At 49.7% G+C, this 25,286-nt stretch overlaps 1 protein-coding gene across 1 annotated transcript; it reads left to right on the top strand.

The window, feature by feature from the left end:
• Positions 1-24,747, top strand: NMNAT2 (nicotinamide nucleotide adenylyltransferase 2). The gene is made up of 11 exons (XM_063407744.1): positions 1-125; positions 16,546-16,634; positions 17,359-17,426; positions 18,119-18,197; positions 19,267-19,396; positions 20,008-20,088; positions 20,199-20,243; positions 21,042-21,118; positions 22,373-22,474; positions 22,696-22,763; positions 22,893-24,747. Exons 1-11 carry the CDS (start codon positions 41-43, stop codon positions 22,993-22,995), a joined length of 927 nt encoding a protein of 308 aa, XP_063263814.1. The 5' UTR covers positions 1-40; the 3' UTR covers positions 22,996-24,747.
• Positions 24,748-25,286: the final 539 nt, after the last annotated feature.

Raw genomic sequence — 25,286 nt, 5'->3', positions numbered from 1 at the left:
ACCGAGCACACACCGCGCCGGGGCCGGGCAGGGCCGCACCATGACCGAGACCACCAAGACCCACGTTATCCTGCTGGCCTGCGGCAGCTTCAACCCCATCACCAAGGGGCACATCCAGATGTTCGGTCAGTGTCCGCGGCGGCGGGGCGGGCCGGGGTGGGGCGGGGGGCGGCCTGGGAGGGCCCTGGGGCCGCACCCCCGGTGGGGATGGGGGCGTCGTGGGGGTCCGGGGCGGGTTTGGGGGCGCAGCGCCGCTCCCGGGGCCCGCGGCGGGGCCGGGCGCTGTCCGCCGCCTTGGTGCTGAAGGCGCCGCGGGCGGGGACCGCCCGGGCCTCCCGGATCTGCTCCCCATCCCCGGCAGCTGTCCCCAGTCCTTGGGGGCTGTCCCCGCGGGTGGCCGGGACCCCGCTCTGCACTCACGTTCTCACGCTGCCGCCCCGCAGCCCCCGGGGCCGGTCCTGGCGCTGTTTGTCCGCCGCTATTCGTCCTCGGGTCTGCGAGACTGCAGCCGCTGCAGCACTTCCATTTCCTCTGACCAGGGAGGAGATAGAGCCAAGCAGCCACAGCCAGGTGCAAAAGTCAACAAAAATACAGGCACTTAATGGAGATACTGGAGCACTCAACCATTAGATTGATACTGGGTGGAAAGCACAGGAAATGTTTGTGTGAGATGCTGGGTATTACCGAGCGTCCCTGTGATGATCCAGATCATGGGGATGCAAGAATCACTGCTACAGCTTGCTTAGGCAAGAAAGAGGGAGGGAAGGAGGGAGAGAGAAAGGGCAGCCTCCATCAAAGGCAGTCTGACATGCCATAAATACTGTTTGGGTGAAACTCAAAATGCCTGGAAATGCCTGTGCAAACAGTGGCTCCCTTGGCCTGGGAGGAGTCCTGTGAGGGTGAAGTGTCCACTGCAGACCACCTTGGAGGGCAGAGACAGGATTCATCCTTAATGTCTGATAGGAGATTAAAGCCTGGCAAGCAGATGCTGAAGGTCTTGTGCTACCAGTGAAGAAGCATCCCTGGGGTTTCTAAAAGCTGTATATAAGTTTCTAAATATATAAACTGTATAAAAATAATTGAAATCAGCTTGGGGTTTTTTTGCATCAGACCTTATTTTTGTAGAATATGTGCTGCACATCAGAAATGTTGCATATTAGAAAATGATGGTTTTCTAGATGCAAAGCATCACATTGTTATTCCTTTTCATAAGTGCCAGCAAAATGTAGGCCTGGACACCAATATGTTTGAAATTTTACAAAAAATAATCTTATTCCTTAAGCAAAAAGAAATTGCCAACAAGGATCAAGAGGAACTATTTAAAAACAAAAACAATTATTAAATTAAATTACAGGTACTTGGGACTTGATGAAAAAGATTCCTGTAATTCACATTTAGTTTTATTTTGATAAAATAACACTAAAGATATCCATGCACCCCTTATTCAAAGGACTAACAACAAGTAACAAAATGCATTTTAGAAAATAAGGATCAGTGAGATATTAGTATGCAGTGCATGTTCTTATAGACTCGCAGTAAGATTTTCTTTTTGCTCAGTACTCTTCCGTATCTTTATCAAAGATGTGAAAGAAAATATAGAATCCCTGAAGGTAAAAAGTGGCCATGACCCCAAAGTGGGCAGAATAGCAATTCCTGCTGGTAATGAGTCAGTTGTGCTGCCTGACTCGGGTTTTTTGATGAAAAGGGCTTGTTCAACAGCAAAGTCAAAGGCAAAGTCATATGTCCAGCAAGGAAGAAGGGACATCAAATATAAACAAAAGGCAAATGTCTTCTGCCAGCAGTGGTGTCAAGGACTGAGGGGGGATTGTGCACAGCGAACTGAATGCAAACTCTGTGTGGTGCTGTAAATAAAGCAGCAAAGGGGATCCTTGTAGATATGAGCAGGGGAATATCATGCAGAAAAAGAAAGGTTGTATTATTTTCATGTACAGCATTAGCAAAACCCTTCTCTGAGGAACAATGACAACAATTACATTAGTTTTGGAAGCCAGGTTTTGTGGCAGGAGACTAGGGAGGGTCAGTCTAGATCCACCCTTACATATGTTAGGGGGCATCTTGATCTACTTGGGGCAGGAATATGTGATATGTGGTGGAAGTGGGCAACTTTACTCAGCAGAATAAGTATTGGTGAAATGCCAAGAGTGGATCCCACACCACTTCAAACTACAAATCTGTTGTGTGGGTTTGAGTGAAGGTAATCAAGTAATATGAGAACGTACCTGGGTACCTGATGGATTCTCTGTCACATGAAGGCTGCAAATGAACACTCAGACATCTTTCAGGAGGATAGGTTTTAGCTCAAATGCAGTGGCTTGATGTGGAAATTTTCTATAGATGCATCATGTAGAGCTCCTGGAATACAATACTTGAGATACCTGATAGGGACAAATGAGACTGCCATGAGGAAAGGACACAGAATTTAGCTTCTAAATCCCTCATCATTTTTGTTTGAGGAACATTTCTCCCCAAGTCTAAAAGTGTAATCCTATGAAGCCATAGCAATCTCAAACAAAATCTGTGTTACTCTTCTAGCTCTGCACTATAGAGTCCAACCAAAACTGTGCTCTATCCCGTAAATGATGCATTTCAAACAGCTGAATTTGAGCAAAAATATTGTCTTCATCATTCAGATAAATATTTGAGCGTTGAGAACTTAATAAGAGGATTTTTTGTTTAACACAGAGACAATTTATCTCTTTAACAAACGGCACAAATTAAGCCAAAAGGAAGAACAATATTTGCTCGGGTATACCACTGTAAATACACCATTGTGTGTCAACCACCATTTTTATCAGTGTGGATTTTACCATGTTTTATTCAGACCAAACCCCAACCTTTTCCCATAGGATTTTTGCCTGAATAGGAGATTAGTTAATTATGTGGAAATCTCTTCTAGTGGGGGAAGGATACCCATTGAGTGATTCTTTCCATCAGTCATATGAATTTAAGACTCATCACTAGGATTCCAGAAAGCTGGGATTCTTCTTACAGCCCCAAATCTGAAACTGCATCCCACCACTCAACCTTGTGAGTGGCTGAACTTACTGCAGCAGAGCTCCCCTCTTTGTCTGCCAGTTATAATTCTGGATCACTGGGGCTCCCCAAATGAGGTTGAATCGTGTCTGTGTATACAAAATGAATATCATACATATAAATTAATACTTTGCCGAAGATGTATAACATATAACAAAAAAGTAGGTGAGACACAGTCATGTACAGCCATCCCTACCAAGGGGATGAGGCAAACACCCACATGGTCCTGAAAACACTGAGTTATTTGTGGTATCAGCTGCACTTTGAGAGGTGTTCTGAATCATAAATTTCCGTTGTATTTTCCAGCCTTATGTGGCTGTGAGAAAAAGTTTGGGATGCCTGTGGTGGGGAGGAAAGATGGAAGGACAGAGGGGGCAAAGTTTGTTTCCAAAGCTTGACACAAACATTGGTGGCCTTTAACCCAAAATGAAACTTCATTTATAGCCTAAGGAGGTTTTGAAAAGAAAAATAAGAGCCTAAGGAAAAAGCCTTAATAACTGAAGAAAAATAAGATTCCTGCGTTAAAGCCACGCGAAACCCCCACCAGTGTTTGATGCAGGCACCTGCTCACCTTGGCCAACACACACCAAACCCCGAGCAGTTCACTTTCATTCCTTGCTGCCACTCAGAGGAGCACTGAGCATGGGCCACTGTTTAACCCTCCTGCCCTGCAGCAGCTCAGGAGGGGAACCTCTGAGACATCCCTGCACTGGCTTTGGATCTCAGCATGAAGCACTGGGACACACTGAGTGGCACAGACACCCAGCAGTGGGGTCTGCTGTCTACAGTGCATCTTCTTCATCTTGACTTCCTCACAGTTTGCTTCCTCCTTCCTTCCCACACAAGTGATGCCACCCAAAGGACAAAAGCCAAGGCACCAATGTCAAAAGCAAAACCTAATCCGTGCAGCTCTGCTAACACACCAAAGCCCATGCTGGCGCTCTGCCAGACAACGAGCTTGTGCTTGCTTTGACAATTAAATCACTTCCCCATGTGGCCCCAGCTCAGGGAGCCCTAATACAACTCTGTCCAGAGCTTGAAAACCAAAAGGCAGCCCTGTAGAGCAACGTTAAAAGCAAAGTTTTTCAATGAAAAAAATACAGTTTGTTTTGAAGGTGGTCTTGGGTAAAATACTGGGATTAAAGGCATCACCACACCAGACAAGGTCAGGGGCTCCAGGTTCTCTGTCGTGGTGTTTCAGAGCTGGAGACAGAGCCAACAAATAGCTGGATTTGGAAGGAAGGTGCTGAGAGCAGTTTCTTTGTAGGTTCTGCAGTGGAAAGGGCTTATACTGTCCTGTGGATATGTGAGAATGGGAGGATTTTTTCTGATGATTTCTTCAAACTGAAATAAGGACTTTGGTGGGGTGAAATGGTATCTGGTTGATCAATGTGCTGTGTTCTGATAATGATTTTTTTCTCTATTTTTTAAAATTAATTTTTCTTTAATTGTAGAATAAAAGACCCCTCTGGAATTGCCCACATCCCCCATTTTGGCACTTTGGACACTTTTTTCTTGCCTTTTAAATATTCTAAAATTCTTCACAATACATTCTTTTCACATGCAAACTTCTAGCTTCATTCACAAAGCCTTACTCATCAACCACAGTTTTATTTCTACCCAGCTCTAAGAACAACTTCATCTCCAGGGACTGGATGACCCCTTAATTCCCCTTCCCACCTCAGCTTATCAGCCTGCAAGTAGCAGAGCTTCACTGGGGCCTTCCCCCTCTAGCAGAGGAAGATATCAGCGTTCCTTCCTCCCTTCTGGGTGCACAGTGCCCACAAGCTCCAGCAATGTGGAGTCTGGGATCCATGAGGATGTTCAGAGCTGGTCTCAGAGGCAGCAGGTTTGGTAACTCTGCCCCCCCAAATTGGGATATTGTCTGACTCAGTCACAGGTACTTGGCTTTTCTTACAGCTATTTTTGGGTACTATGAAGCACTTGATGGCAAACAGATGATTCTAATCAAATCTGTATCATCTGCCTGTAGATTTACAGGGTCATGGGTTTCTCCAGCTCAGCTTCTTTGGGAGGAAGAGGTTTGTGAGATTTCATTCAGATGTGGCCCTCTCATAGGGAGTTTTGGTACCTCAGATATTGTAAACCTGCTTGACCATGGAGTTTGTCCACCTACCTCATTTCAAACAGTGCCCAGGACCTGGGCTTGCACAGAAAAACACTGCCTGTAAATAGCCTGAATCCTGAAAGTCAGCAAATCCCCACTCTTCTTCCCTTTTTGTCTAATTAAGTTTTCCTTAGACCCTATATGCAAGAGAGTTAATATCCCAACCAACAGCTGGGTAAAAACCATTTCTGGTGGAGAACAATGAAAGAGCACTCTGCTATCAAACATAAAACCCTCTTACTCGATTCTTAGGAAAACCTGAACAATTAAAAGTCTCAGCAGGTTGCTCTTTGATTATCCACTGCAATCCTTGTAGAGAAGCAGCACTGAGGGCTACTGCATCCCATGGCAAGGGATTAGAGATGAAAGGATGGAGTTCTCTAAGTAAAGAGGGATGAAGAGCCAGGAGCTGACGTTTTTGCTAACGATGTATTGTTTTAATATCCTGAATTTCAAAAATCCCTTTTCCTTATTTGATTGAGATGACTGGACCGCAGAGCAGTTTAATGAGAGCGTCGCTGCCCGGGACAGAGCTGGGAGAAATGCCTGAGCGGCGTGACAGCTTCACCCTTTCCCCTCTGCTTAAATAGGAACACATCGGCAAATGTCCGCAAGCAAAATTCCTTCCCCCTCCATCTAACAAAAGCTTGTCAGGAGCTTGAGAGAGACTTTGCTCTGCTGCCTGCAACATGAGCAAGAAGTGCGGGCCCCTGTGAGGCTGCTCCATTTCATCCTGGGCTGAAAGCTGAACGCGGGATAGATAGGGCGGGACGGGCAGTGGGGCTCTGCGGGCACGGACAGGCTGCCCGAGCTCCGGCCGGGCTCTGCTCAGTGGGAATGGCTTGTCCGGGACAGAGCCAGGGCAGGGCTGATGTAAAACACCCGGGGTGATGTAAAACACCCGGGGTGATGTATCGGACACGGGGGGCTGCGGCATCCCTGCTCATCCCTCTGTGACACAGCGCAGGAGCTTCCACTGACAGTCAAGCCGCTGAAACCACAGCAAACAGCCGAAACCTTTCCTCAGTACAAGGGGTCTAGGAAGGGAAATTGGGCCTAGGGCCAAGAGAGTAGCAGCATCCCCTGACAGCCCAGCCCTGGTGCCACGGTGGCTGGGTCACAAACACACCTCCACACCCAGCACTTGCCCCAAACACACCGAAACTGCAGACACTTGGGTGCTGTGCTGGGAGGACAAAGCAGCATTGGCAGGACTGCAGCACCCATGCTCTGCTGGGGACTGTCATGTATCAGTCGATGCCACATTCCCATCATTGCATCCCATACAGACTCATTTTTCACAGCCTTTGTCATCAGCTTCCTGCATCTCAAGCATCTCCTCTTCCTGACCCAGAGTGAGGAGGAGTTTTACTGAGCATGAGACTCAACTCCATCAATAACTATTCACGGATTCTATTAAAACATTTATAAGCTCTTAAATATTTAGCAGGATTTATTACGATCTCTAAGACATCACAGTTGGCACTATGATAATGCCACCTCCCAAAACACGCCACGTACCTTCTTTTACTTCCACCGACTATAAACAAACCTGGCAGCGAGAAATCCAGTCCTACAACCTCATTCAAGGAGGAAACAGGGGCTCTGCATCTATTTAAAAACTGTTTGCACTCACTGTGATGCTCTCACCTCCTGCACTGTCTTCTCTGATGCATTTTAACATCAGCCTGTGCAATGCCAAGAGTATCAATTATCTGCATGCTAAACACCAGCAGCCCTTGTCTCTCATGTAACCTTGGGCAGCTCATTTAACTGCTTGAATGCTGCAAGGGGGCAGCCACATCCTTTTGATGGCAGGCTGCTGTGGGTTGTGTACAACAGTGATGGGGGCCAGTGGGTCATGACTGTGCTGATCTCCATGCATCTGAGCATGGCCCAAAATGGGCATCCTCACCTCTGCACTGTTTGGTTTCCAAAAGCCCTTCTGGCAGCAAAGCTGGGGGGCTGCAAGAGGCCCTCAAAGCCAGGAAATCCACCTGTGTTGAAGTGTAGCACAAGTGCCTCCAACCTTAACCTCCACCTCAGACCAGGGAGCCAAAGCAGCTCTGGGAAGACCCAACAACCTCTCAAGACTGAAAAATCAGCATAAGATAGAGACAAAGCCAGGGCACCTCTGGATTTTGACATGAGCATGCCCTCTCTGTTATTCATAACTCCTCAATCCAAGCACTTTCCGTGATGCCACCAATGCCCAGCCAAGCAGGGATAGATTTTCAGGATGCCCTGTGTGGAGAAAGTCAATAGTGCCCATCATAACCCCAAAAATAAACCTGGGCCAAGGCACAAGATCTCATTCCACTGAAACATAATTGTTGTTGGAAAAGGCAACCCGGCTCAGAAACACTTTTTTTTCCTCCCCCTTTTCAGCATCAACTAGTTCTCTTCTGTAAGCCCAAGCCACCAGATGTATCTTGGTCATAACAGCAGAAATTTGCTACATCAATATTTGGGAACAGCAATGCTTAGATTCTTTAGAAGTATGCATTTCCAAAAGCCACTGTAGGGCTTGCCTCAGGAGAAGATTAGCTGAGATAAGTCTGTTTCAGGGCTGAAATAGGAAGCACAGGCAGAGGAGGTCCCCATGGGATGAGTGAAGAACCCATCTCTGAGCCAGGCAAGGAAGAACTTGCACACAGAGGTTTCTATTCCACTGAAAATCCAACAGCCCCTAACTGAACTTAAGCCTTCCCTGAGGAGATGACATTTCTCTGTGGTTCATTGGCAAGGGAAAGCAGAAAATCCACATTTCCCAGGACAAGCTGGGTTAGGGATGCTTAAACACATAACTGTGCTTCTGGTGGCTTTGCTTTGTGCAAAGACAGGGCTGATGTTTCTTTTTGGGGAAAATGGGATCTTGGGAATGGGTCTGCAAAGAGACAGGGTTTCATTGATACATAGCTGCAGTATCACAGGGAATGTGACATCCCTCTGGTGTCACCTTGAGCCTGAAATCCTGCCATGGCTCTGTCACCCCACACCCTCACCCCCCAGCCTTCCTGCCTCTCTGTAGGTGGGATGTCTTCTGCCTGCACAGTCCTGGTCCAGCCAACACAGGTCCCAGACAAGGTCAGCATCTTCAGATACTTTGCCAGCAAAGGCAAGCCATGGGTCAGACACACAGGGTCAGCCCGTTGGGGAGGCAGCCCAAGACCAGCAGAGAGCTGCTGGGCAAGGGCTCCTCATCTCTGCTACCTGGGGAATTGAGAACCATGAATTCTCTTCTCCTGGTAGGATTGTGATCTTGCTGCATGCCAGCCCAAAGGAGCAGCACAGCACATGCCAGGGCGTAAAAAGCACTGCCTTTGATGCACTACAACAGCTTGGAAATGAAAACAAACAGAGTGTTTCAACAGGGAAATTAGGGCACTGGAAAACAAGCATGGAAATCTGTTGGAGTTTTATTTCCCCTTGATTTTTTTTAAAGGCACTGTGTGACACCAATTTCCCTGACTGAGATGGGGACTGAGACCTCTCCAGGGATGTACATTAAGGTGCCTGTCCTATTTTGGATGTTCTATCCACATTTTGATGAAAGTGACGTATAAAACCATGGCAGAAGAGTGACAATCTTGCCTTTTGCTGCTACTCTTTTGCTATGTGGCTCTGTCCATGGGCCCAGGAAAACAAAAATCACTTCAAAGTGGAGCAAGTTGGGACTATCTGGAATACCCTCCCATTTGCTTGCCAAACAGTTTATTTTTGCTCCTGATATTTAGACTCTCATCGAAGTTGATATACAGCCACAAAATGCCAGCTCTGTGCCAATTCACACCACAAACTGGTGTTGCTTTACTGTGGGTGGCATGTTACATCACCTTACACCAGCTGGAGAGCTGTTAGCCTCAAAAATCCCAGAAGAGAGACAGATTTCAGCCAAAGTAGCTCTGACTATTTTCCCCCAGCCCAGCCACAATGATGTTAACTGCCCTGGTTAGTGCTTAAGTAGATCCTGGCATTCAGAGGGGCATTTTACATTGAGCACCTGCAAAACCACATTTTGGCATATTTCTTCCTACAAACAAGGAAAATATTACACTAGAACAGGAAAACTCTCTCCCCTCAACCACAATACACCATGGACAGCTCTTGCTGATTTGTGGGGTGACAGCTAATGCACCAGACAGGGAAAGGTGTATGACCTTTCCCATTGCACTTCAAGATCACACATACAGAAAATCATCTTACCTAGAGATGCTTATTCCTTCTCCAAGGGCTTCACAGCAAGTAATTTCAGTGCTTTCCTGCAGAAGACAGCTCAAAAAACCTTCTTTAGGTTAAGGCCTCTTCTTCATCCATTTTTAGAATCACAGAATAGTTTGGAAGATACCTCAAAAATCGCCTTGTTACAACATCCTGCCATGGGCAGGGTCACCATTCCCTAGACCAGGTTGCTCCAAGCCCCATCCCAACCATCTGGTAAGAGTTGCTTTTACCTCATTAGAGGCTTTCCCGTACCTCTTTAGCCTCATGACCTCTAAGATACCTGGGCAGTAGCCCTGGGTGTTGAAAACCTCATGAAGGTATTTCACATGTCCGCTCACTCAGCTGCCCACACCTCAGGTGAGATCCAGCACAGCATTGAGAACATTTTTGCTCTCCCTGCAATACCACAGTGGAGATGTCCAAGCAATAAGTTATATTGCTTCTCTGTAGAAGTGGAGAGAGTGGCAGCGCTGTGCTGATCATCTTTCTGACAGAAAAGTAGGTCCAGACCCTGCCTGGAGGAGCTGGTGGCACTCAACTCAAGAAGCAGCTCTCTGTACTTCTCCTCATGTTGCTCACCTGATGGGCGTTGTGTGCTCCCTCCCACTCTGTTGCAGCAGGATTAGCAGCTAGAGGAGGGAAGAGCACCTTGGCCTGGGTTGTTTTGCCATGCTTTTCCTCAGATGCTCCTTCTCGAGATCCAGAACCTGAGAGCTCTTCTTCCTGGACTCCTGTGTAAATTCTGAGTCACACTGACCCTTGCAATGCTTCACTTCTAAGAAAAGAGGGGGAAATAGGATGTCTTCACTTTCAGTTTCAATTATATCAAATAGGTTGTCCCTCTACAGCATCATAGAAGAAAGCCAGATTCCCTGGGACCAGCCAGGTCCCCTGCCCAAGCCCCATCTAGCTGGGGCTCCAGAAAATGCTCTGCTATTTCTAGGTCAGCTTACTGTGACTCAGTCTCCTACTTCTATTATTCTTACTTAGTTTTAAACATCTAGATTCACCTTTCTGCCTGAAGCTAGGAGTGGTCAGCAGATGAGGATAGCATGAGTGTCATTAGTCATCACTTGTGTGGCTCTGGGTTGGACACTGGTAGGGACCTGGCTGGGCTGGCAGGGTCAGGTCCTGCACCATCACCTCTCAGGGCCTTTCACAGCCTCTGGTCCCACCACAAATCTTGAAGCATTTGGTGGCCAGTGCTTTTTTTGTACTTATGAAAAGCTGATAAAGCTAAAGTGCAGCAAAACCTGAAGCCCTTCCGATATTTGTTATTTCCACAGTGCCTGGGTACTTCTATGGACTAATGGGGTGGGGGAAAGTATAACAGAGCAATTAACTCAGAACTTAAAATCATTAAGCTTTAGGGGGCTTAATGGGATTTTTCTACCAATCAGAATTCTCCTGGGAATCAGACAGAAATTGTCTAAGAGACACTGAGCTGAGGTAGGACAGGCTATTTGGGTCACAGGGATCTCCCCAGGCTTGCCCCATGGTGAAAAATCACTCTCCTGCTTCTTCCCAAAGGAGGGACCCCTCTTGGAAAAACAGTCAGGGCTTCCTCTAATAGAAATGTCTCTTCTGGGAGCCCAGAGAAGGGAGATGCCAATAGTTCCCCCAGCTCTAACCAAGATCTGACTGTGGGTGAAGACACTGGTTGGGACCCAGAACAAGGCTCTGGGGTAGGCAGGAGAGCTGGGCTCTGGGAGAAGGACACCTCTGATAGATACATCCCTGATTTGGCATCCAGAGGGCTTTTAAAAAAAATGTCTATCAACAGAGGAGGCACAATTGACACCAAAGAATTCTTCAAGCATCAGCACCTTATCTAAAAGTTGCTCATACCTTTTCTATGTAGCCTCCCACAGGCAGCTCCACACAGCTCTGCCTCTTTCTCTCCTTCTTCTCTCTTCCTTCAGCAGTTCCAGCTCTCTCCCTTCTGTCCCTAGCACAGCCACCTAACCCTGGCTGTCCCTTCCTCCTCACAGCAGGGCCAGCAGACCCCAACTGATTCCAACCATCAAACTCACTCTTTTATCACACCCATAGCTGGGAGGGCAGGGCTGTTCCACTCCTGAGTAATTAACACAGCTGCAATAGATCGGGGGCAAGACTGCCTTCAGCACTGTCTTCCCATAATATAGCTATCTATATCTATATCTATATCTATATCTATATCTATATCTATATCTATATCTATATCTATATCTATATCTATATCTATATCTATATCTATATCTATATCTATATCTATATCTATATCTATATCTATATCTATATCTATATCTATATCTATATCTATATCCATACACATCATTCAATTAGACTGGGAGTAACTGCTGGCTCCTTGCCCACACTGAGCTCTGGAAGCTCTGGACCATTTAGGTCCTGTCAGTGCTGCTAGATGGAGAATAAAACAAAGTGTGCTGGCGTATCTGGGTCACTCTCCCCTGCAGAAGAAGGAATTTTAGACAGTGGGAAAGTGCCTCCCTTGCCCTTGGCACCTCATGGCTGTGTCCCACCTCCTGTCCAAGGATGTCGGAGGCCAAATTGCTCAAAATAAAAATGAGACACTTGGGAAACAGTTTTGCCTTCCCCATCACCTGTGGCTGCACAACTTCTCTGTCCCAGCTTTCAGGACATGCAATGAAGGCTGTGCAAAGCTTTCTTTTCTCCGTGCTACCTTGTGTGTGCTTTCAGAGAGCTGGCACAGTGTGAGCAAGCTGCAGCTTCAATCCTCTGTGGAGAGAAGGGCTTAAATCAGAGCTGGCCTGTGGCTTTACTCTGTAAGAAAAAAAAAATTAGAAAAAAGGAAGTCTTAGGGGTGCAGATGAACCAGGTACAAAGGAAAAGCAAATACAATTTGAAATTACATCTTGAAAAATTGAACATGAGGAATATTTGATTTCATTAACGCCAATTTAGGTGATGGAGCAGTGCCAGAGGAACCCAAACACTGCGATTAAATATACTCACAGTGAGAACCTCTAAAAAGAAACATCTCTTAAATAAGGACTGATTTCCTATTGGGGAAGTGGGGTGCTATTTTTCATTCAAACTGAACAAAGCCACCACTTTTCAGTTTTGTAGCCCTGGAGCACATCCTCTGCTTGGTTGTTCCCTACCACCATCTCTCGGGAAAGCAGCAGAGACAAAAATACTTGAAGGCATTTGCAGGGCTGGGAAAGCAGGAAAGTGTCACCAGTGCTTGGGAGGGGTCCAAGTGCCACCCCTGTCCCTTCCCTCCCCAGCACAGCAAGGCCATGGTCACCCAGCAGCTGCCAGGCACGGAGCCATGGCTGAAGCCTTCCCGTCCCACAGTAGGCTGCCAGGGGGCTAATGCATGTCTTGGCAGGGCCATCACCCCGGGGTTATTTATGTCAACACTGTTTAAAGCCATCCAGGCTGCCGGGAGCATTACAGACGATTTATACCAGAAAAGGAATGAGCTCTCCTTTTACAAGCTGACATCCCTGCATTGGTGTGGCAGGATATAAAGTGCTCGTAGAAAACGAAAATGCTAGAGGGGGTTTGCTGTGGTCTGCCGTGATCTCTGGACATCACAGGTATTCAACAGGCAGGAAATGGGCTGGGAAGGGGATGGGAAGCTGTGACAGAGGGCTGAGCTCCACGACAACAAATGGGCCAGATACCCAACTAATTGTCAGAGAAGTGGAACTATGACGACAAAGACTTAGGACTTTTCAGACCAAAATCTACTTTTCCTCAGGCAAAAATCTTTGTACAAGCAGGGAAGGAAGGTTGGGAGCTGCAGACAGCTGAACATAAGGAATAAGGCTGAGAAGAGGAATACAAAGCTACTGCAGTGTCTTTGGCATTAGCCATGTCCACAAGGAGACCACGAACCTGATCCCCACAAGCAGCACGTTTTAAATGAAAGGCATAACAAATTTTGTGAAAGAAAAAGCTCTTTTCTGAGAACATGCACCTGAGGGCTTGGAGCAAGCACTGCAAGATCAAAGCAGCCACAGTGTTTGAAGCCATGACCCACCAAATCCTGTTTCCAGAAACGCAGAGGAGCGACTGCTGCTGGGATCCACACCTCCCTCCTGTGCCAGGGGCACACACCAGGGCAGGAGGCACTGCAGCTAGGCTGGGCCATGAGCCACCACCATCCCCGAGGTCTCTTACAAGAGCTAAAGCAGTTTTGTCTGGCCTTGTGCAGTGGGGAGGACTCAAGGCCTGATGAACTAACATGTCAGGACAGGCTTAGCTATGATGGTTATTGCCCTCTTCATTTAGCCACTGAAGAGTGCATCAGTCTAAGGAGATTCAAACTGTAAAACTATAAAAATGAGCTTTAAACACAGCAGCAGGATTGCAGTGAGGACGTGCAGATGCTGCAAACTAACACTGCAATTTCAGAATCACAAAATATTGGAATCATTTAGGTTGGAAAAGACCCTTTAGATTGAGTACAACTCTTAACCCAGCACTGGCCACAACTAACCCATGTCCCCAAGTGCCACCTCCACATGGCTTTCAAATCCCTCCAGGGGTGGGGCCATTTACATAAAGAAAATTTTCCCAATATCCAATCTAAATCCATTTCCTCTTGTCCTGTCCCTTGTTCCCTAAGAGCAGAGCCTGTCTCTGACCTGGCTCCACTCCCAGGGAATTGTGGAGACCCAGAAGGTGCCCCATGAGCCTTCTTTTCTCCAGGTTGAGCCTCCACCCAGCTCCCTCAGCCACCCCTGCTGCTCCAGACCCTTCCCCAGCTCTGTTTCTTTCTCTGGACCTGCTCCAACATCTCAGAGTCTTTCTTGTGCCACCCTGAAGCCACGGTGCCCCCTGCCCCAAATCCTCTGCCACCATCCCAGCAGTAAGGGCAGCTGCTCCTGTCACCATGCCAGCCCTACCAGGGACACAGCCCCTCTGCAAACAGGATTTGATGTGTTATTTAAGAAAATGCAATCCTTTTACAGGGCTTTGTTCTGAAGTGGGTAGCTGTGAAGGGCTGGCTTAGCTGACAGCTGTATGAGCAAGTGAGACTGCAGTTTCCTGATGGGCACAGCCCCACAAGCAAACGATGTGCTCTGCCCCAAAATCAAGTGAGAACAGAGCAGTTTGGGGTGTGAAAGGGTGCTCTGCAAGCTGAGGGCACAACAGAGCCAGGAGACAGGTCTTCCCATTCCCTACACTATACTGCTGCTTCTTAGCCCACTTTTGCCCAAATACTTCCCTTGCAGGGATCTAATTGTCAATAAATGTGTTGTTTTTTCCATGCATATTTAAATTATATGTGGTATTTCTGAGGTAGACAACAAGTTCTTGGAAATACAGATCCCAGCTTAGAAAGCAGCCTCATTTTTACAGGTTTCTCTAAAGATTGTGCAGGTTAAACCCCAAATGAGCAGTTTTGATGGCAATACAGAGCAGCAGCACCCCTCTCCTGCCAGCAGCAGAGCCCTCCCTGAGTGCTGCAAGGCCATCAGCAACCCCTCAGACCCATGCCATGGGCAGTGACACCTTCTACTAGTGCAGGTTGCTCCAAGCCTCAGCCTACTTGGCTTTAGACACTCCCAAGGATGAGGTATCCAAAACTTCTCTGGGCATCCTGTGCCAGTTTTCTGCAGAAGGAATGTTTTATTAAGGCAGAAGGTGCTGGTGGATATTTGGGGTGAGCTCCTGGAAGCTGGAGCTGAGATGACATGCCAGCATCATGGGTCACATGGCCTGAAGATGTGGAGATGGTGCCAGGCTGTTTAAATACAGCCCCTGAGATACTGGTGGCCAGGAAAAACCTTTGGAAAAGAGTTCCTCTCCTCTGAAAGACTAACTTTGTGAAGAGGCCATACGTGAAGATGGACAGATCAGTGTTTGTCATCTTGTTCTGACAAGGAAAATCAAGTCAGGGCAAATTAGGAAATAATCAAAGGATGTGTTCATTTAAAACGCAACAGCTTTTTTTTTTGTTAGGGAATTTCCTTTTTATTTTAATTTGCATTTTAAATTGCACTATGATATAAAGGTAAATGCTGATCCATCAATCTCCACTTCTCCCTGCCTGTGCAAAAAAGCCAAACCCTGTGTTTTGCTGCATGTGCTCTCATGGGATTTTTAGGGCAGGAAGGATAATTTTGATGCAATTCGGGCAATCAGATTTTACTCCCTGCACCAATCAAATGATTTAAGCCTACTTTTCCCTCTCTGGAGGCTGGTGTGTCCAAGGCACAAGAGCTGGGAAGGCAGCCAGAGTGAGAATTTCAGGTGAGTCTGAGGAAGAGGCTGTACTGAGGCTGGCAAATTTCCCACAGGCTGTCACAGAGGCCTGAGGCTGCTCAATGCCCTTGAGGGGGGGAAAAAGGTCCATGGCAATTATATTTCCTTAATTTACTTTTATTTGACAGTAACTGAATAATATTCCCTAGCAGAAATTTCAAAATTTGGAGGAAAAAAAATGCCCTAGTGACTTAGAATCCTAGAATAGTTTGAGTTGAAGGGGACTTTAAAGCTCATCCTGTTCTAGCCATGTTCCACTAACACAGGTTGTTTCAAGCCTCATCCAGCCTGGTCTTGGACACTTTCAGGGGTGTGGCAGCCACTGCCTCTCTGGGAACACCCCCCCTTCAGGAAGGGCCTCTCACCATCCCCCAGGCAGTGCCTGGATGCTGAGTTCAGTGTCTGAAGGATGTGATGCACAGTGACATCTTGGGATGGCTGATGGTCCTGAAATCACCACCTAGGTTTCAGAAATGCTCCTTTTATTTGGAAATCCAAAATATTTTCTAGATCCTCCACTTGAAGAAAAAACGATCTTTCTAATGGCTCATCGTTCTTACCTGTGTTTTTGTTTTTTAAGCATCTTTTCATCTCCTTTTCCCTTGCTACTGTCTCAATAGGTGTGATAGATATGTAGGAGACCAGGTGAGTTGGGCAATTTGTCATAATTTTTATCCTCAAATGCCAGCTTTAGGAAATACCAGCCTGAAACTGAACATCTCAGCACAGTCTGGACACGGGCAGCACTCGGTGCTGACACAGGCCAGGGAGGGTGCAACAGCTGGGCAGCTGTGGAGGGACTGCCCGGGCCGTGGCTGGCGCTGCCGTGGTGCTGCAGGGCTCAGTGGCTCCTGCTAAATCCCCCTCCGCCCTTTTCCCTGTCCTCCCTGCAGAGCGAGCCCGGGATTACCTGCACAAGACCGGCCGCTTCATTGTCATCGGTGGCATCGTCTCGCCCGTGCACGACTCCTATGGGAAAACGGTGGGTGGTCCCCAGTTCCTCCTTCTGCCTCCGTGTGAGATGGGATCTCCGAAATCAGGGCTGAGCACTGCCTGGCCTGTGCTCCCTTCATGGCCCTCTTCTGCCTGGGGCAGCTCCTCACCTTGGGAAAGAGTCAGAGAGGAGGGAGAGGATGAAACCTCTGGCTCTTTAGATAAAAACTGCAGTGAGACTCTAAAATCAGCCAAAGTACTACGCAGCAAAACATTCCTACCCAAAACAGCAGTGGTGCTAATGCCTTAAGTGGGGGGTTTTAGTTTGAATTATTTCAAAGTAAATTTGGACTGTTTTGTTGTTTTTGGGTTTTGTTTTTTTTTTTTTTGGGGGGGGGTGGATTGAAATGATGCAAAGAGTGACCTTTAGAAGCACTTGTCAAATTAGGAGTGAGCTCACTTGTCTCCTGAAAGCTGGAGGAATTTCATCAAGAAACCAGCCCCTCGCGTTGGCCCCGTTTGCGCACAGGTCTGGGAGTGGCAGCGCTGAGCAAATCTCACCAGCCAAGCACACAGCCCGGGCTGAGCCCGGCAGAGACTCCTCCCCTCCGGCAAACAGGAGCTTAAATAAACTTCTGTGAGCAGGAAGGAATCCTCCTGGGCTGTCTCACACGAGCGGGCCTGACGTTCTGCCCCAGGAGGGTGTGCAAGCCCAGGCTGGCCAGAGCACAAGGCTTCCTCACAGTTCTTCTCTCGCCTTTTCTCCCGTGCAGGGGCTGGTCTCCAGCCGGCACCGCCTGACCATGTGCCAGCTGGCCGTGCAGTCCTCCGACTGGATCAGGTGGGTGGCACAGCTGGCACTGCCGTGGCACAGCAGCCCCTGCCCCCTCCCTGCACCGCGGGGGAAAAGTGCTGCGTGCTAAGGGAGAGGCCACCAGCCGGCAGAGCTCCAGGATGAATATCTGCCAGCCCAAGCTTGACTAAAAATGAGAGACCTTCCCCTCCCAGTCCAGCAGAGGACAGACGAGGAGGGCTGCACTACCCTTCAAGGGAGCCCTCAGGATTTGGGGAGTCATTCCAGCCCCTCACTGAGCCTGTGGTGGCTGGGTGATACCCAAAGTCACTCGGCTCACTGCAGCCCTGTGCTGTGGCACCCACCCTGTCCACACAGGTAGCACCAGCCTGCAGGGTTTCACCTTCCCAGTACTGCCATGTGACATCTGGTGGTTGAAGTTACACCAGAAGCATCTTGGACCACCCTCAGGAAGAGGGTTATGACACACATGGTGGCATCCAAGCCAAACAAAAGCTGGTTAGTTGGAAAGATGCCCAGGCACATACTGAGGTCCCCAGAGCTGTCAGGGATTGCTGTGTAGAAGGGCTGGAGGAAGGACACGGCCCATGCCAGAGCTGGGGGATCGATGATGGCCCCTCATGGCACTGCTGGCCAGCCCAGTGGGGAGGAGGTGGCATGGGCAGGAGGTCCAGGCAGTGCCCATGAGCCACATGGTTGTCTTGTGGTGTTTATGGCAGGGTGGACCCCTGGGAGTGCTACCAGGACACCTGGCAGACCACCTGCAGTGTGCTGGAGCACCACCGCGACCTGATGAAGGTGAGGACGCCCCGGTGCCGTGGGTGCAGCAGGGTGAGGGAGTGGGGAGAGGGCAGGGTGGGGGTGCTCTTCCACAGCTCATGGCTGTCAACAATCAAAACACATCAGAGACTGACAGCCAGAAGACTTGCAGGAACACAGTGAGATCCTGACCTGGAAGGGGTGAGACCTTGTCACAGCTGCTTCGAGGTCTGGGCCCTGGTGGTGGAAGGAAATGGAGCCCTCCAGCTGGAGCCAGCAGCCATCCTGGACCCAGGAACACCAGGAGGGCAGCAGGGCTTAAGGCAGAGGCAAAGCAGGGGTGGGCATAAACCACATAATTAGTGACACCCTGCTTCCTCCTCCCTGAGGGAGAGAGGGGTGGATGGGCCTCCCTGTTCACCAGCTGAGCCACAAGTACTGTATGAACCTGACAGAAAGATTTGACAGGAAAATTCAGCATCTGGGATGTCCCCAGGGAGACCTGACAGGAAAATTCAGCATCTGGGAAGCCCCCAGGGAGCACAGCCCCAGGAGAAATAATTCCAGGCAGGCCTGAAAGCCAAGGAGGAAGGTGACTACCCTTGAGTGACCACAAGGGCAAGGGTAGCAGAGCTGCTGGTACACTCAGATATAGGAAGAAAACCAAAGATAGGAAATGGATGAAAGAACATTGTACAAGCTCGTGGACAGCCCAGACAGGAGGCACAGGAATAGCATTAGCCAGCCCAGCAGGATGTCCAGTGCATCCAGGGACTGTGGTGTTGGAACCATGGAGTTGCTGGGGATACCTTCCTTCTCCTGCAGGGATGGGTGGAGGAGAAGAGGATGTGTTTGCTCCTTGCTAGCCCACACAAAAAAGTTGATACCACATAAACACAAGTCATTATCCATAGGGATAATCCTGATAGTCCCAGGTCCATTTGGTGAGGTCAGATGGGACTGGGGACCCTGAAGTGGGCTAGGACGTACCTGTCACAAAAAATGACCTTGAACCAGGTGTGCAGAGGCTTGTTACAGGGTCAGAAAGGTTTTGGTGAGGGTGCTGGGATGAAGATACTGTTCCAACTACATCCTTCCCTGATTGCAGAGAGTGACTGGCTGCATCCTCTCCAACGTCAACACACCCTCCATCACCCCAGTGATCGGCCAGCCCCAGAACGAGTCCTCGCAGAACATCTACCAGAACAACAACAGCGTCTCCAGCAAGCCCACCGCGGGTAGGTGGCCATGGCCTGGGGAAGAGAGGGATGATGTCTTACCCCCCACCTGCCAGCCAGGGCTGCTAAATATCAGAACAGTGCTCCATCACCTCATTTTTGGACAGGTGTCTCATCAGTCTTGGTGCACCAAGTCCAGGGTGGGGCAGGGGTGTGATGCAGGAGTCAGCATCCAGCACGGCTGGGGCAGAAGGCAAGAACAGCTTAAAATGGCTGTGAAATCTCCCCAGACTTCAGCTCACTCAGGCAGTGAGACCAGCAAAAGGAGAGGCTACCTGGTACCAAGGGATGAACGGGCAGGAGATGATGTAGTGGGACTCCCAACAAGACAGAGGGATGTGGACCATAAAGGTATTAGCTGAGAAGAAGGAAAATTACTCAAATCCCATAAAAGTGGACATCTTATAATTTTCTTCATGATTTTAGCTGGTTCCATCGAGGCACAGTGGAGCACTCTCAGGAGTTAAGACCATGAGAGGAGGTATTGGGAGATGCTGGGAGTAGTTGCACACCCAGGCACAGGAGCATTTTGCAGAACCAGGGTGGCTGAAGCTCTTGGATGGGTTAATCACACAGCCCCTCTCCCATTAATTTTCCTTCTTCCCCTTTAGCAAAGATCTTGGGGAAGGTGGGAGAAAGCCTGAGCCGGATTTGCTGTGTTCGCCCGCCCATGGAGCGCTTCACCTTCGTGGGTATGTAGAGGAAATGTCCAGCATCACCTCTAGACATCCACTCCCCACCCTTCCTCCCAACCCCTCTTGGAGGCTGGGCACCAGCACCTCTCTTTTCTGCCCTTTCTCAGATGAAAATGCCAACTTGGGGACAGTGATGAGATACGAGGAGATCGGTGAGTACACGGCCCCTCTCCACACTGCTCCCACCCCTCTGGGACAGTGCTGCATGACTTGGAGCATCTGCAGGACAGCTCTGGCAGATACAGAATCATCTCAGCTTGGTGCCAGCTACCGGGGCTAAGGAATGCAACAGAAAACAGCTCTAACTGGGCTGAACCTAGTCCTGGTGACAGACAACAGCCTGAAATAAGGGAGTGTGCAATGGGGACACAGCTCCAACACTGGCACAGACCTGCCATGGCATCCTGTCTGGACAGTGGCCTCAGGTGCCATCAGACTTGGCCTCCCATGGTGGTGTCACCCATCCCTGCACTGCCTGCAGCCCTGCAGAGCCTCGCACAGCAGCAGGAGAGATTTTGGCTGCCTGACCAGCCATGGTGCCCCTCACTCTAAAGGCTTTTAGGGGTTTTAGCCCCACCAGACATCACCCAGAGCTCTGCATGGGGAGCTTGCTGGTGGTTTTGAGACCCTTTTCATGTACAGCCTGGCACTACAGCCATCTGAGCACCATGCAGAGACTGAAGGCTTTGGGCACCTGGGAATGCCAAACAGGGAAGCATTTTCCCATGTAGCCACCTCTTTTCACTCCTCCAGGGGGTTTTATGGCTTTTGTCTAGCAGTTGAAGAAATAAATTAATCTTTATGAGCCTGTTAGAGCAGAAAACAACTTCCCACAGCACAATTTTCTTGTTGAGCTGCAAAGCCAACCCTCACATTTGGGGGACAGGGGGCAGTGTGCCTACTCAGCCCCCTGTGCTCCCACCTCTGAGTTTCTCTCCTCTGTTTTCCAGAGCTTCGCATCTTGCTGCTCTGTGGCAGCGACCTGCTGGAGTCCTTCTGCATCCCTGGCCTCTGGAATGAGGCAGATGTGAGTTACCACTGCCAGGCACCCCTCCGTGCTCCTCCTTCCCTGCTTCCCACAGCCAGTGCTCCTGGGAGCCACCAGGCCCCTTGGGATGATGGGAGCTGTGCCCACCATCTCCACTGCCTCCTCCATCCCAAGCCTGTCATCTCCCCTGCACGTTTCCACAGGGTTTCCATGGCCCCAAGCCCTGTACCCTGTTTACTGTCCATGCAGAGGATGTCACCTGGGGTGGCAGGGTAAGCCTGTCCCCAGGCATTTCCAAGGGCTGCGCTCCCACTCCTTGTCCCTTGGAAGAAACCAATCCCAGCAGAGTGAGGTATGCAAGTAGGAAATAAGGTATTTACAGGAGTGGTCCAGATATTAGGAATTAAACATTGATTTAATGAGCCAAATCAACATCTTTAACTACTGGTCCTTGCTGGAAGAGGCCATGTTTTCATGGGAGAACACCAGCCCTGCAGAGGGGCTGGGCTGCTGACCCTTCAGCTGCTCCCAGCAGTTGGAGCTGTGCTGGCTATGAGGGCTCCCCTGGTTCCTCATTGGACCAATCAGTCAACACAAACCTCCCTCCTTCAATTTCTCAGCCTTCAAAAATCTGTTACCACATCTTCAATCTTTAACTTTTTAAAGCATTTAGGCAGCAGGCATCTCCTTTGAAGGGCTGGAAAAACTGAAATGAGCCAAGCCCTGAGCCCAGCACAAAGGATGCAGAGATGACATCAAAGCACAGGCAGACGATGCATTCTGCAGCAGCACCTCCTCATAGGCTCCTACTGCCTGAATTTGCTGACCCAAAGCTCTTTTGGGTTAGCCTGACTTGTCTCACCTGAGATAAGTGTGAGCACTATGAGTGGTCCCCATGCAGTAGCAAATTTGGCCAGACCACCTTGGAAGAACAATCCTCCCAGACCTCTGTCAGGACTAATACATCCATCCTGCTCTGAACCCTTCCAGCGAGGCAGAGGTCACATTCTCCTTGGGCAACCTCTTCTACTGTCACCTCCTTCTGCCACAAGTTCTCCTCAAAGCCAGACCTCAACGTCTACTAAAGGATTTAACCCTGTGCCTTTTATTTGATCTACTGCTGACCACATAATTCCATGTTTCTGCCAAAGGTTGTTGCCACAGCCTCAAAATCACTCCCCACCTCTCTGCAGACCGTGGCCCAGCTTTCACAGGGCAGGGTGGGGTTGGCAGACACTGGCAGGTTTTGTGAGGGGTGCCTGTAAAGCTCTCCACGCTTTGTGCTGCTCGCAGATGGAGGTGATCGTCGGGGAGTTTGGGATCGTGGTGGTGCCCCGGGATGGAGCAGACCCCGAGCGAATCATGAACCACTCCTCCATCCTCCGCAAGTACAAAGTGAGTGCGTGTGGCCAGCGAAGGCTGCCAGGGGACTCGCAGTCTCTGTTTGCCCAGGGGGACACTTTTGCCATGGGACACAAAGTATCTCAGGGTGAGGTGCTCTCAGCTGATGGGTGGGATGAGCAGTGGGTCACCACACTGCAGGGTGGGGAGGATGGAGGGGCAGATATCTGCTTTCAAGCCATCCCTTCACTCCTGTTTTCCTCCTTCCCCTGCAGAACAACATCCTGGTGGTGAAGGATGACTCAAACCACCCCATGTCAGTTGTCAGCTCCACCAAAAGCAGGTGGGTGAAGCAGGGCTATGCCCACTACACAGAGGGGAGCAGGCTGTCCCCAGCCAGCCTCTCCATTTGCAGGGGCACCTGACCCACCCAAGTGGGCTCTGACACCCTTCTCTCTCCCCATGCCCCCAGACTGGCGCTGCAGCACGGGGACGGACACGTCGTGGATTACCTCTGCCAGCCCGTCATTGACTACATCCTCAAGAGCCAGCTCTACATCAACGCCTCTGGCTAAATGCTCGAGACCTTGCAGCAAGACAGCCCTCATGTCCCTCCTGCCTACAGCTCTCCATCACTCTCCTCTCTCTCAGTCCGTGTCTCCATCTCTCTCCCCATCCCATGGCGTCCTGCCCGCGCCTGCCTCTCCCCCCAGCACCAACGCTCTGTTGTGCAGCCATGTCCAGGGAATGGTTTGGTCTCTTTTTTGGGGTGCTGCCCTGCCCTGCCCTGCATGCACGGGAGGGAGGACGGGCTGGCCGGGGAGTGACAGGCTTAGTGTGCTCCCAGCATGTCCCTGGGAAATGGTCCCCTCAGTCCATCTTCCCAGCATGCTCAGAGCAGGGGCTGCCGATTCTACATCATCTTACACAACTTAAGCTCAACAATCTGGGTGGATTTTTCTTTTTTTTTAATTAAGTAGCTTTAGTGTGAGCCCTTTGGGCCTCTTAACACAGTGACCAACCAAACCCTGGTTGGCAGCAGGCAGTTGTAACACAACCAGCTTGGTGCCCCACGCAGGGAAACCTCCTCAGGCCGGCCATGAGATAACCCAGCTAACAAAATCCTCCTCCTGGCACTGAAAAGTCATGGAGAGGGCATTTCTAAAGGGGAGCAGAGGCCTTGGTAAGTACTGCTGCTGAAGCATTATGGGGAGAATGTCATGTCTTACCTTCCCTTTGCTGCAAGAATTCAAGCCACTCCCTAGGCAAGTGAAGCTGGTGATGTTCTACTCTTATCCAGTACCCGAGGGGGCATCCTACACCACCTAGAAAGGGATCTGCCATTTATGGGGCCTAGAAATTGGGTGGAAAGAAGCAGGGGGTGAGCCAAAGCCTCTGGTGAGAATTTGCCCCAAACCTGGCCATGTCCATCCCCATCCTCTACCCTCCAGATCTCCGTTTCTGCTCCATCCATCTCCCACCACTCCTACTCTCTCCTCTCCTTGAAGGGTTCATTAAATGCATGATAACCTTCCCCTCCCAAACCAGCCACGGCTACTTTGCACATTCCTTGGGACAAACCAGGCTCCTGCTCCTGCCTGTGGTGTGCCCCCCAGTGCCGGGGATGGACCCTGGTGGAGATGCTCCCAGTAAAAGCTCCCAGTAAAAAGGACAGGTAACGTGGAGCAGTTATTGAAGTCTTGTGGAAAGGAGCGTTGCTGGAGCAGGGCCTTGTCCTGCTGATCATCCCTAGGGCACAAGGACCCTGAGCAGCTCCTGGGGAAGGTCACAGCCATGACCTTTAGCCCTCACCTTCTCCTCTCCCTTTGCTCCCTGATAACCTTAACCTCCCTTGTAACCTTATATCACTTTGGGGTAGAGTCCTTCTGCCTGTGGCTGAGAGTCCACCATGGTTTTTCAAGGAAAGATGTGAAATTCCTTTTATTTTGGCCCTTAAAATTCCACAAAGGGTCACAAGTGGCTCTCAGGCAATCTCTGAAGGTGGGACTCTATGCTAAATTTAGTGACCTGCTGGGTGCTGCTGGCATCCCTGGAACAGCAAGCTGCTTTGGACTAACAGGAAACCCACAGCCACAGAGCCCTTGCAGCAGACAGGATTTTAGGAGCAGTAGTTGACAACTTCTCAGGAGGACACAGCCCTTCCCAGAGGGACAGAAGTGATGTGACTCACCCAAAGGCCAGAAGAGGTCTTTCCTTGTCAGGCATTTCCCTCTGCACGGAGAGATTTGTTGGGGAAAAAAAAAACAAAACTAAATTGTTCTAAATTTAGCAGCTGAGTCCCGCAGTGGTATCTCCAGGTGGTTGAGCACGTATGCCATAGGATGAGGAGACAGGGAGATGCCAAAGCAGAGAAGGTGGCCGGTGTGTGAGGGGCTCTGCTCCAGGGAGGCTTCCAGCCAGTCTGAGGCAGTCACCACCACCCCCCATCACTTCATGGTGGCACCTCATCCTGAGACACCCAGGGCATGTCAGCCACTCGCTGGACTCCTCCCTGCCTGCTGTTCTCACATGTTCTGTTTGTCAGCCTCCCTTCCCTCTCCACACCAGCACACGTCACCCCAGACAGCAGCCTCCCTTCCTTGCCAGGTGTCCCCTGTGCTTCTTAGCTCCCAGCCAGGGAAACAGCAACGGTGGCAACCAGCCCCCAAAACACACAGAGGGACTGAACTTCCTGGGGAGCGACACCTCTGAAGTGGGAGCAAAGACAGAGGGTTTTCCCCAAGGAAAGACACAGAAAATTAAACAATGAAGATGGAGAAAGAAAGAGTCATGTCCAAGAGCCACCTCTGATCCTCCCTCCCTCCCTGCCTCTGGTACGCAGAAGGGGACGTGGGAATGCCATGGC

This window comes from Prinia subflava, chromosome 10, assembly GCF_021018805.1.
Source record: "Prinia subflava isolate CZ2003 ecotype Zambia chromosome 10, Cam_Psub_1.2, whole genome shotgun sequence".
Taxonomy (NCBI): domain Eukaryota; kingdom Metazoa; phylum Chordata; class Aves; order Passeriformes; family Cisticolidae; genus Prinia; species Prinia subflava.
This window is presented reverse-complemented; position numbering and strand designations above follow the sequence as displayed.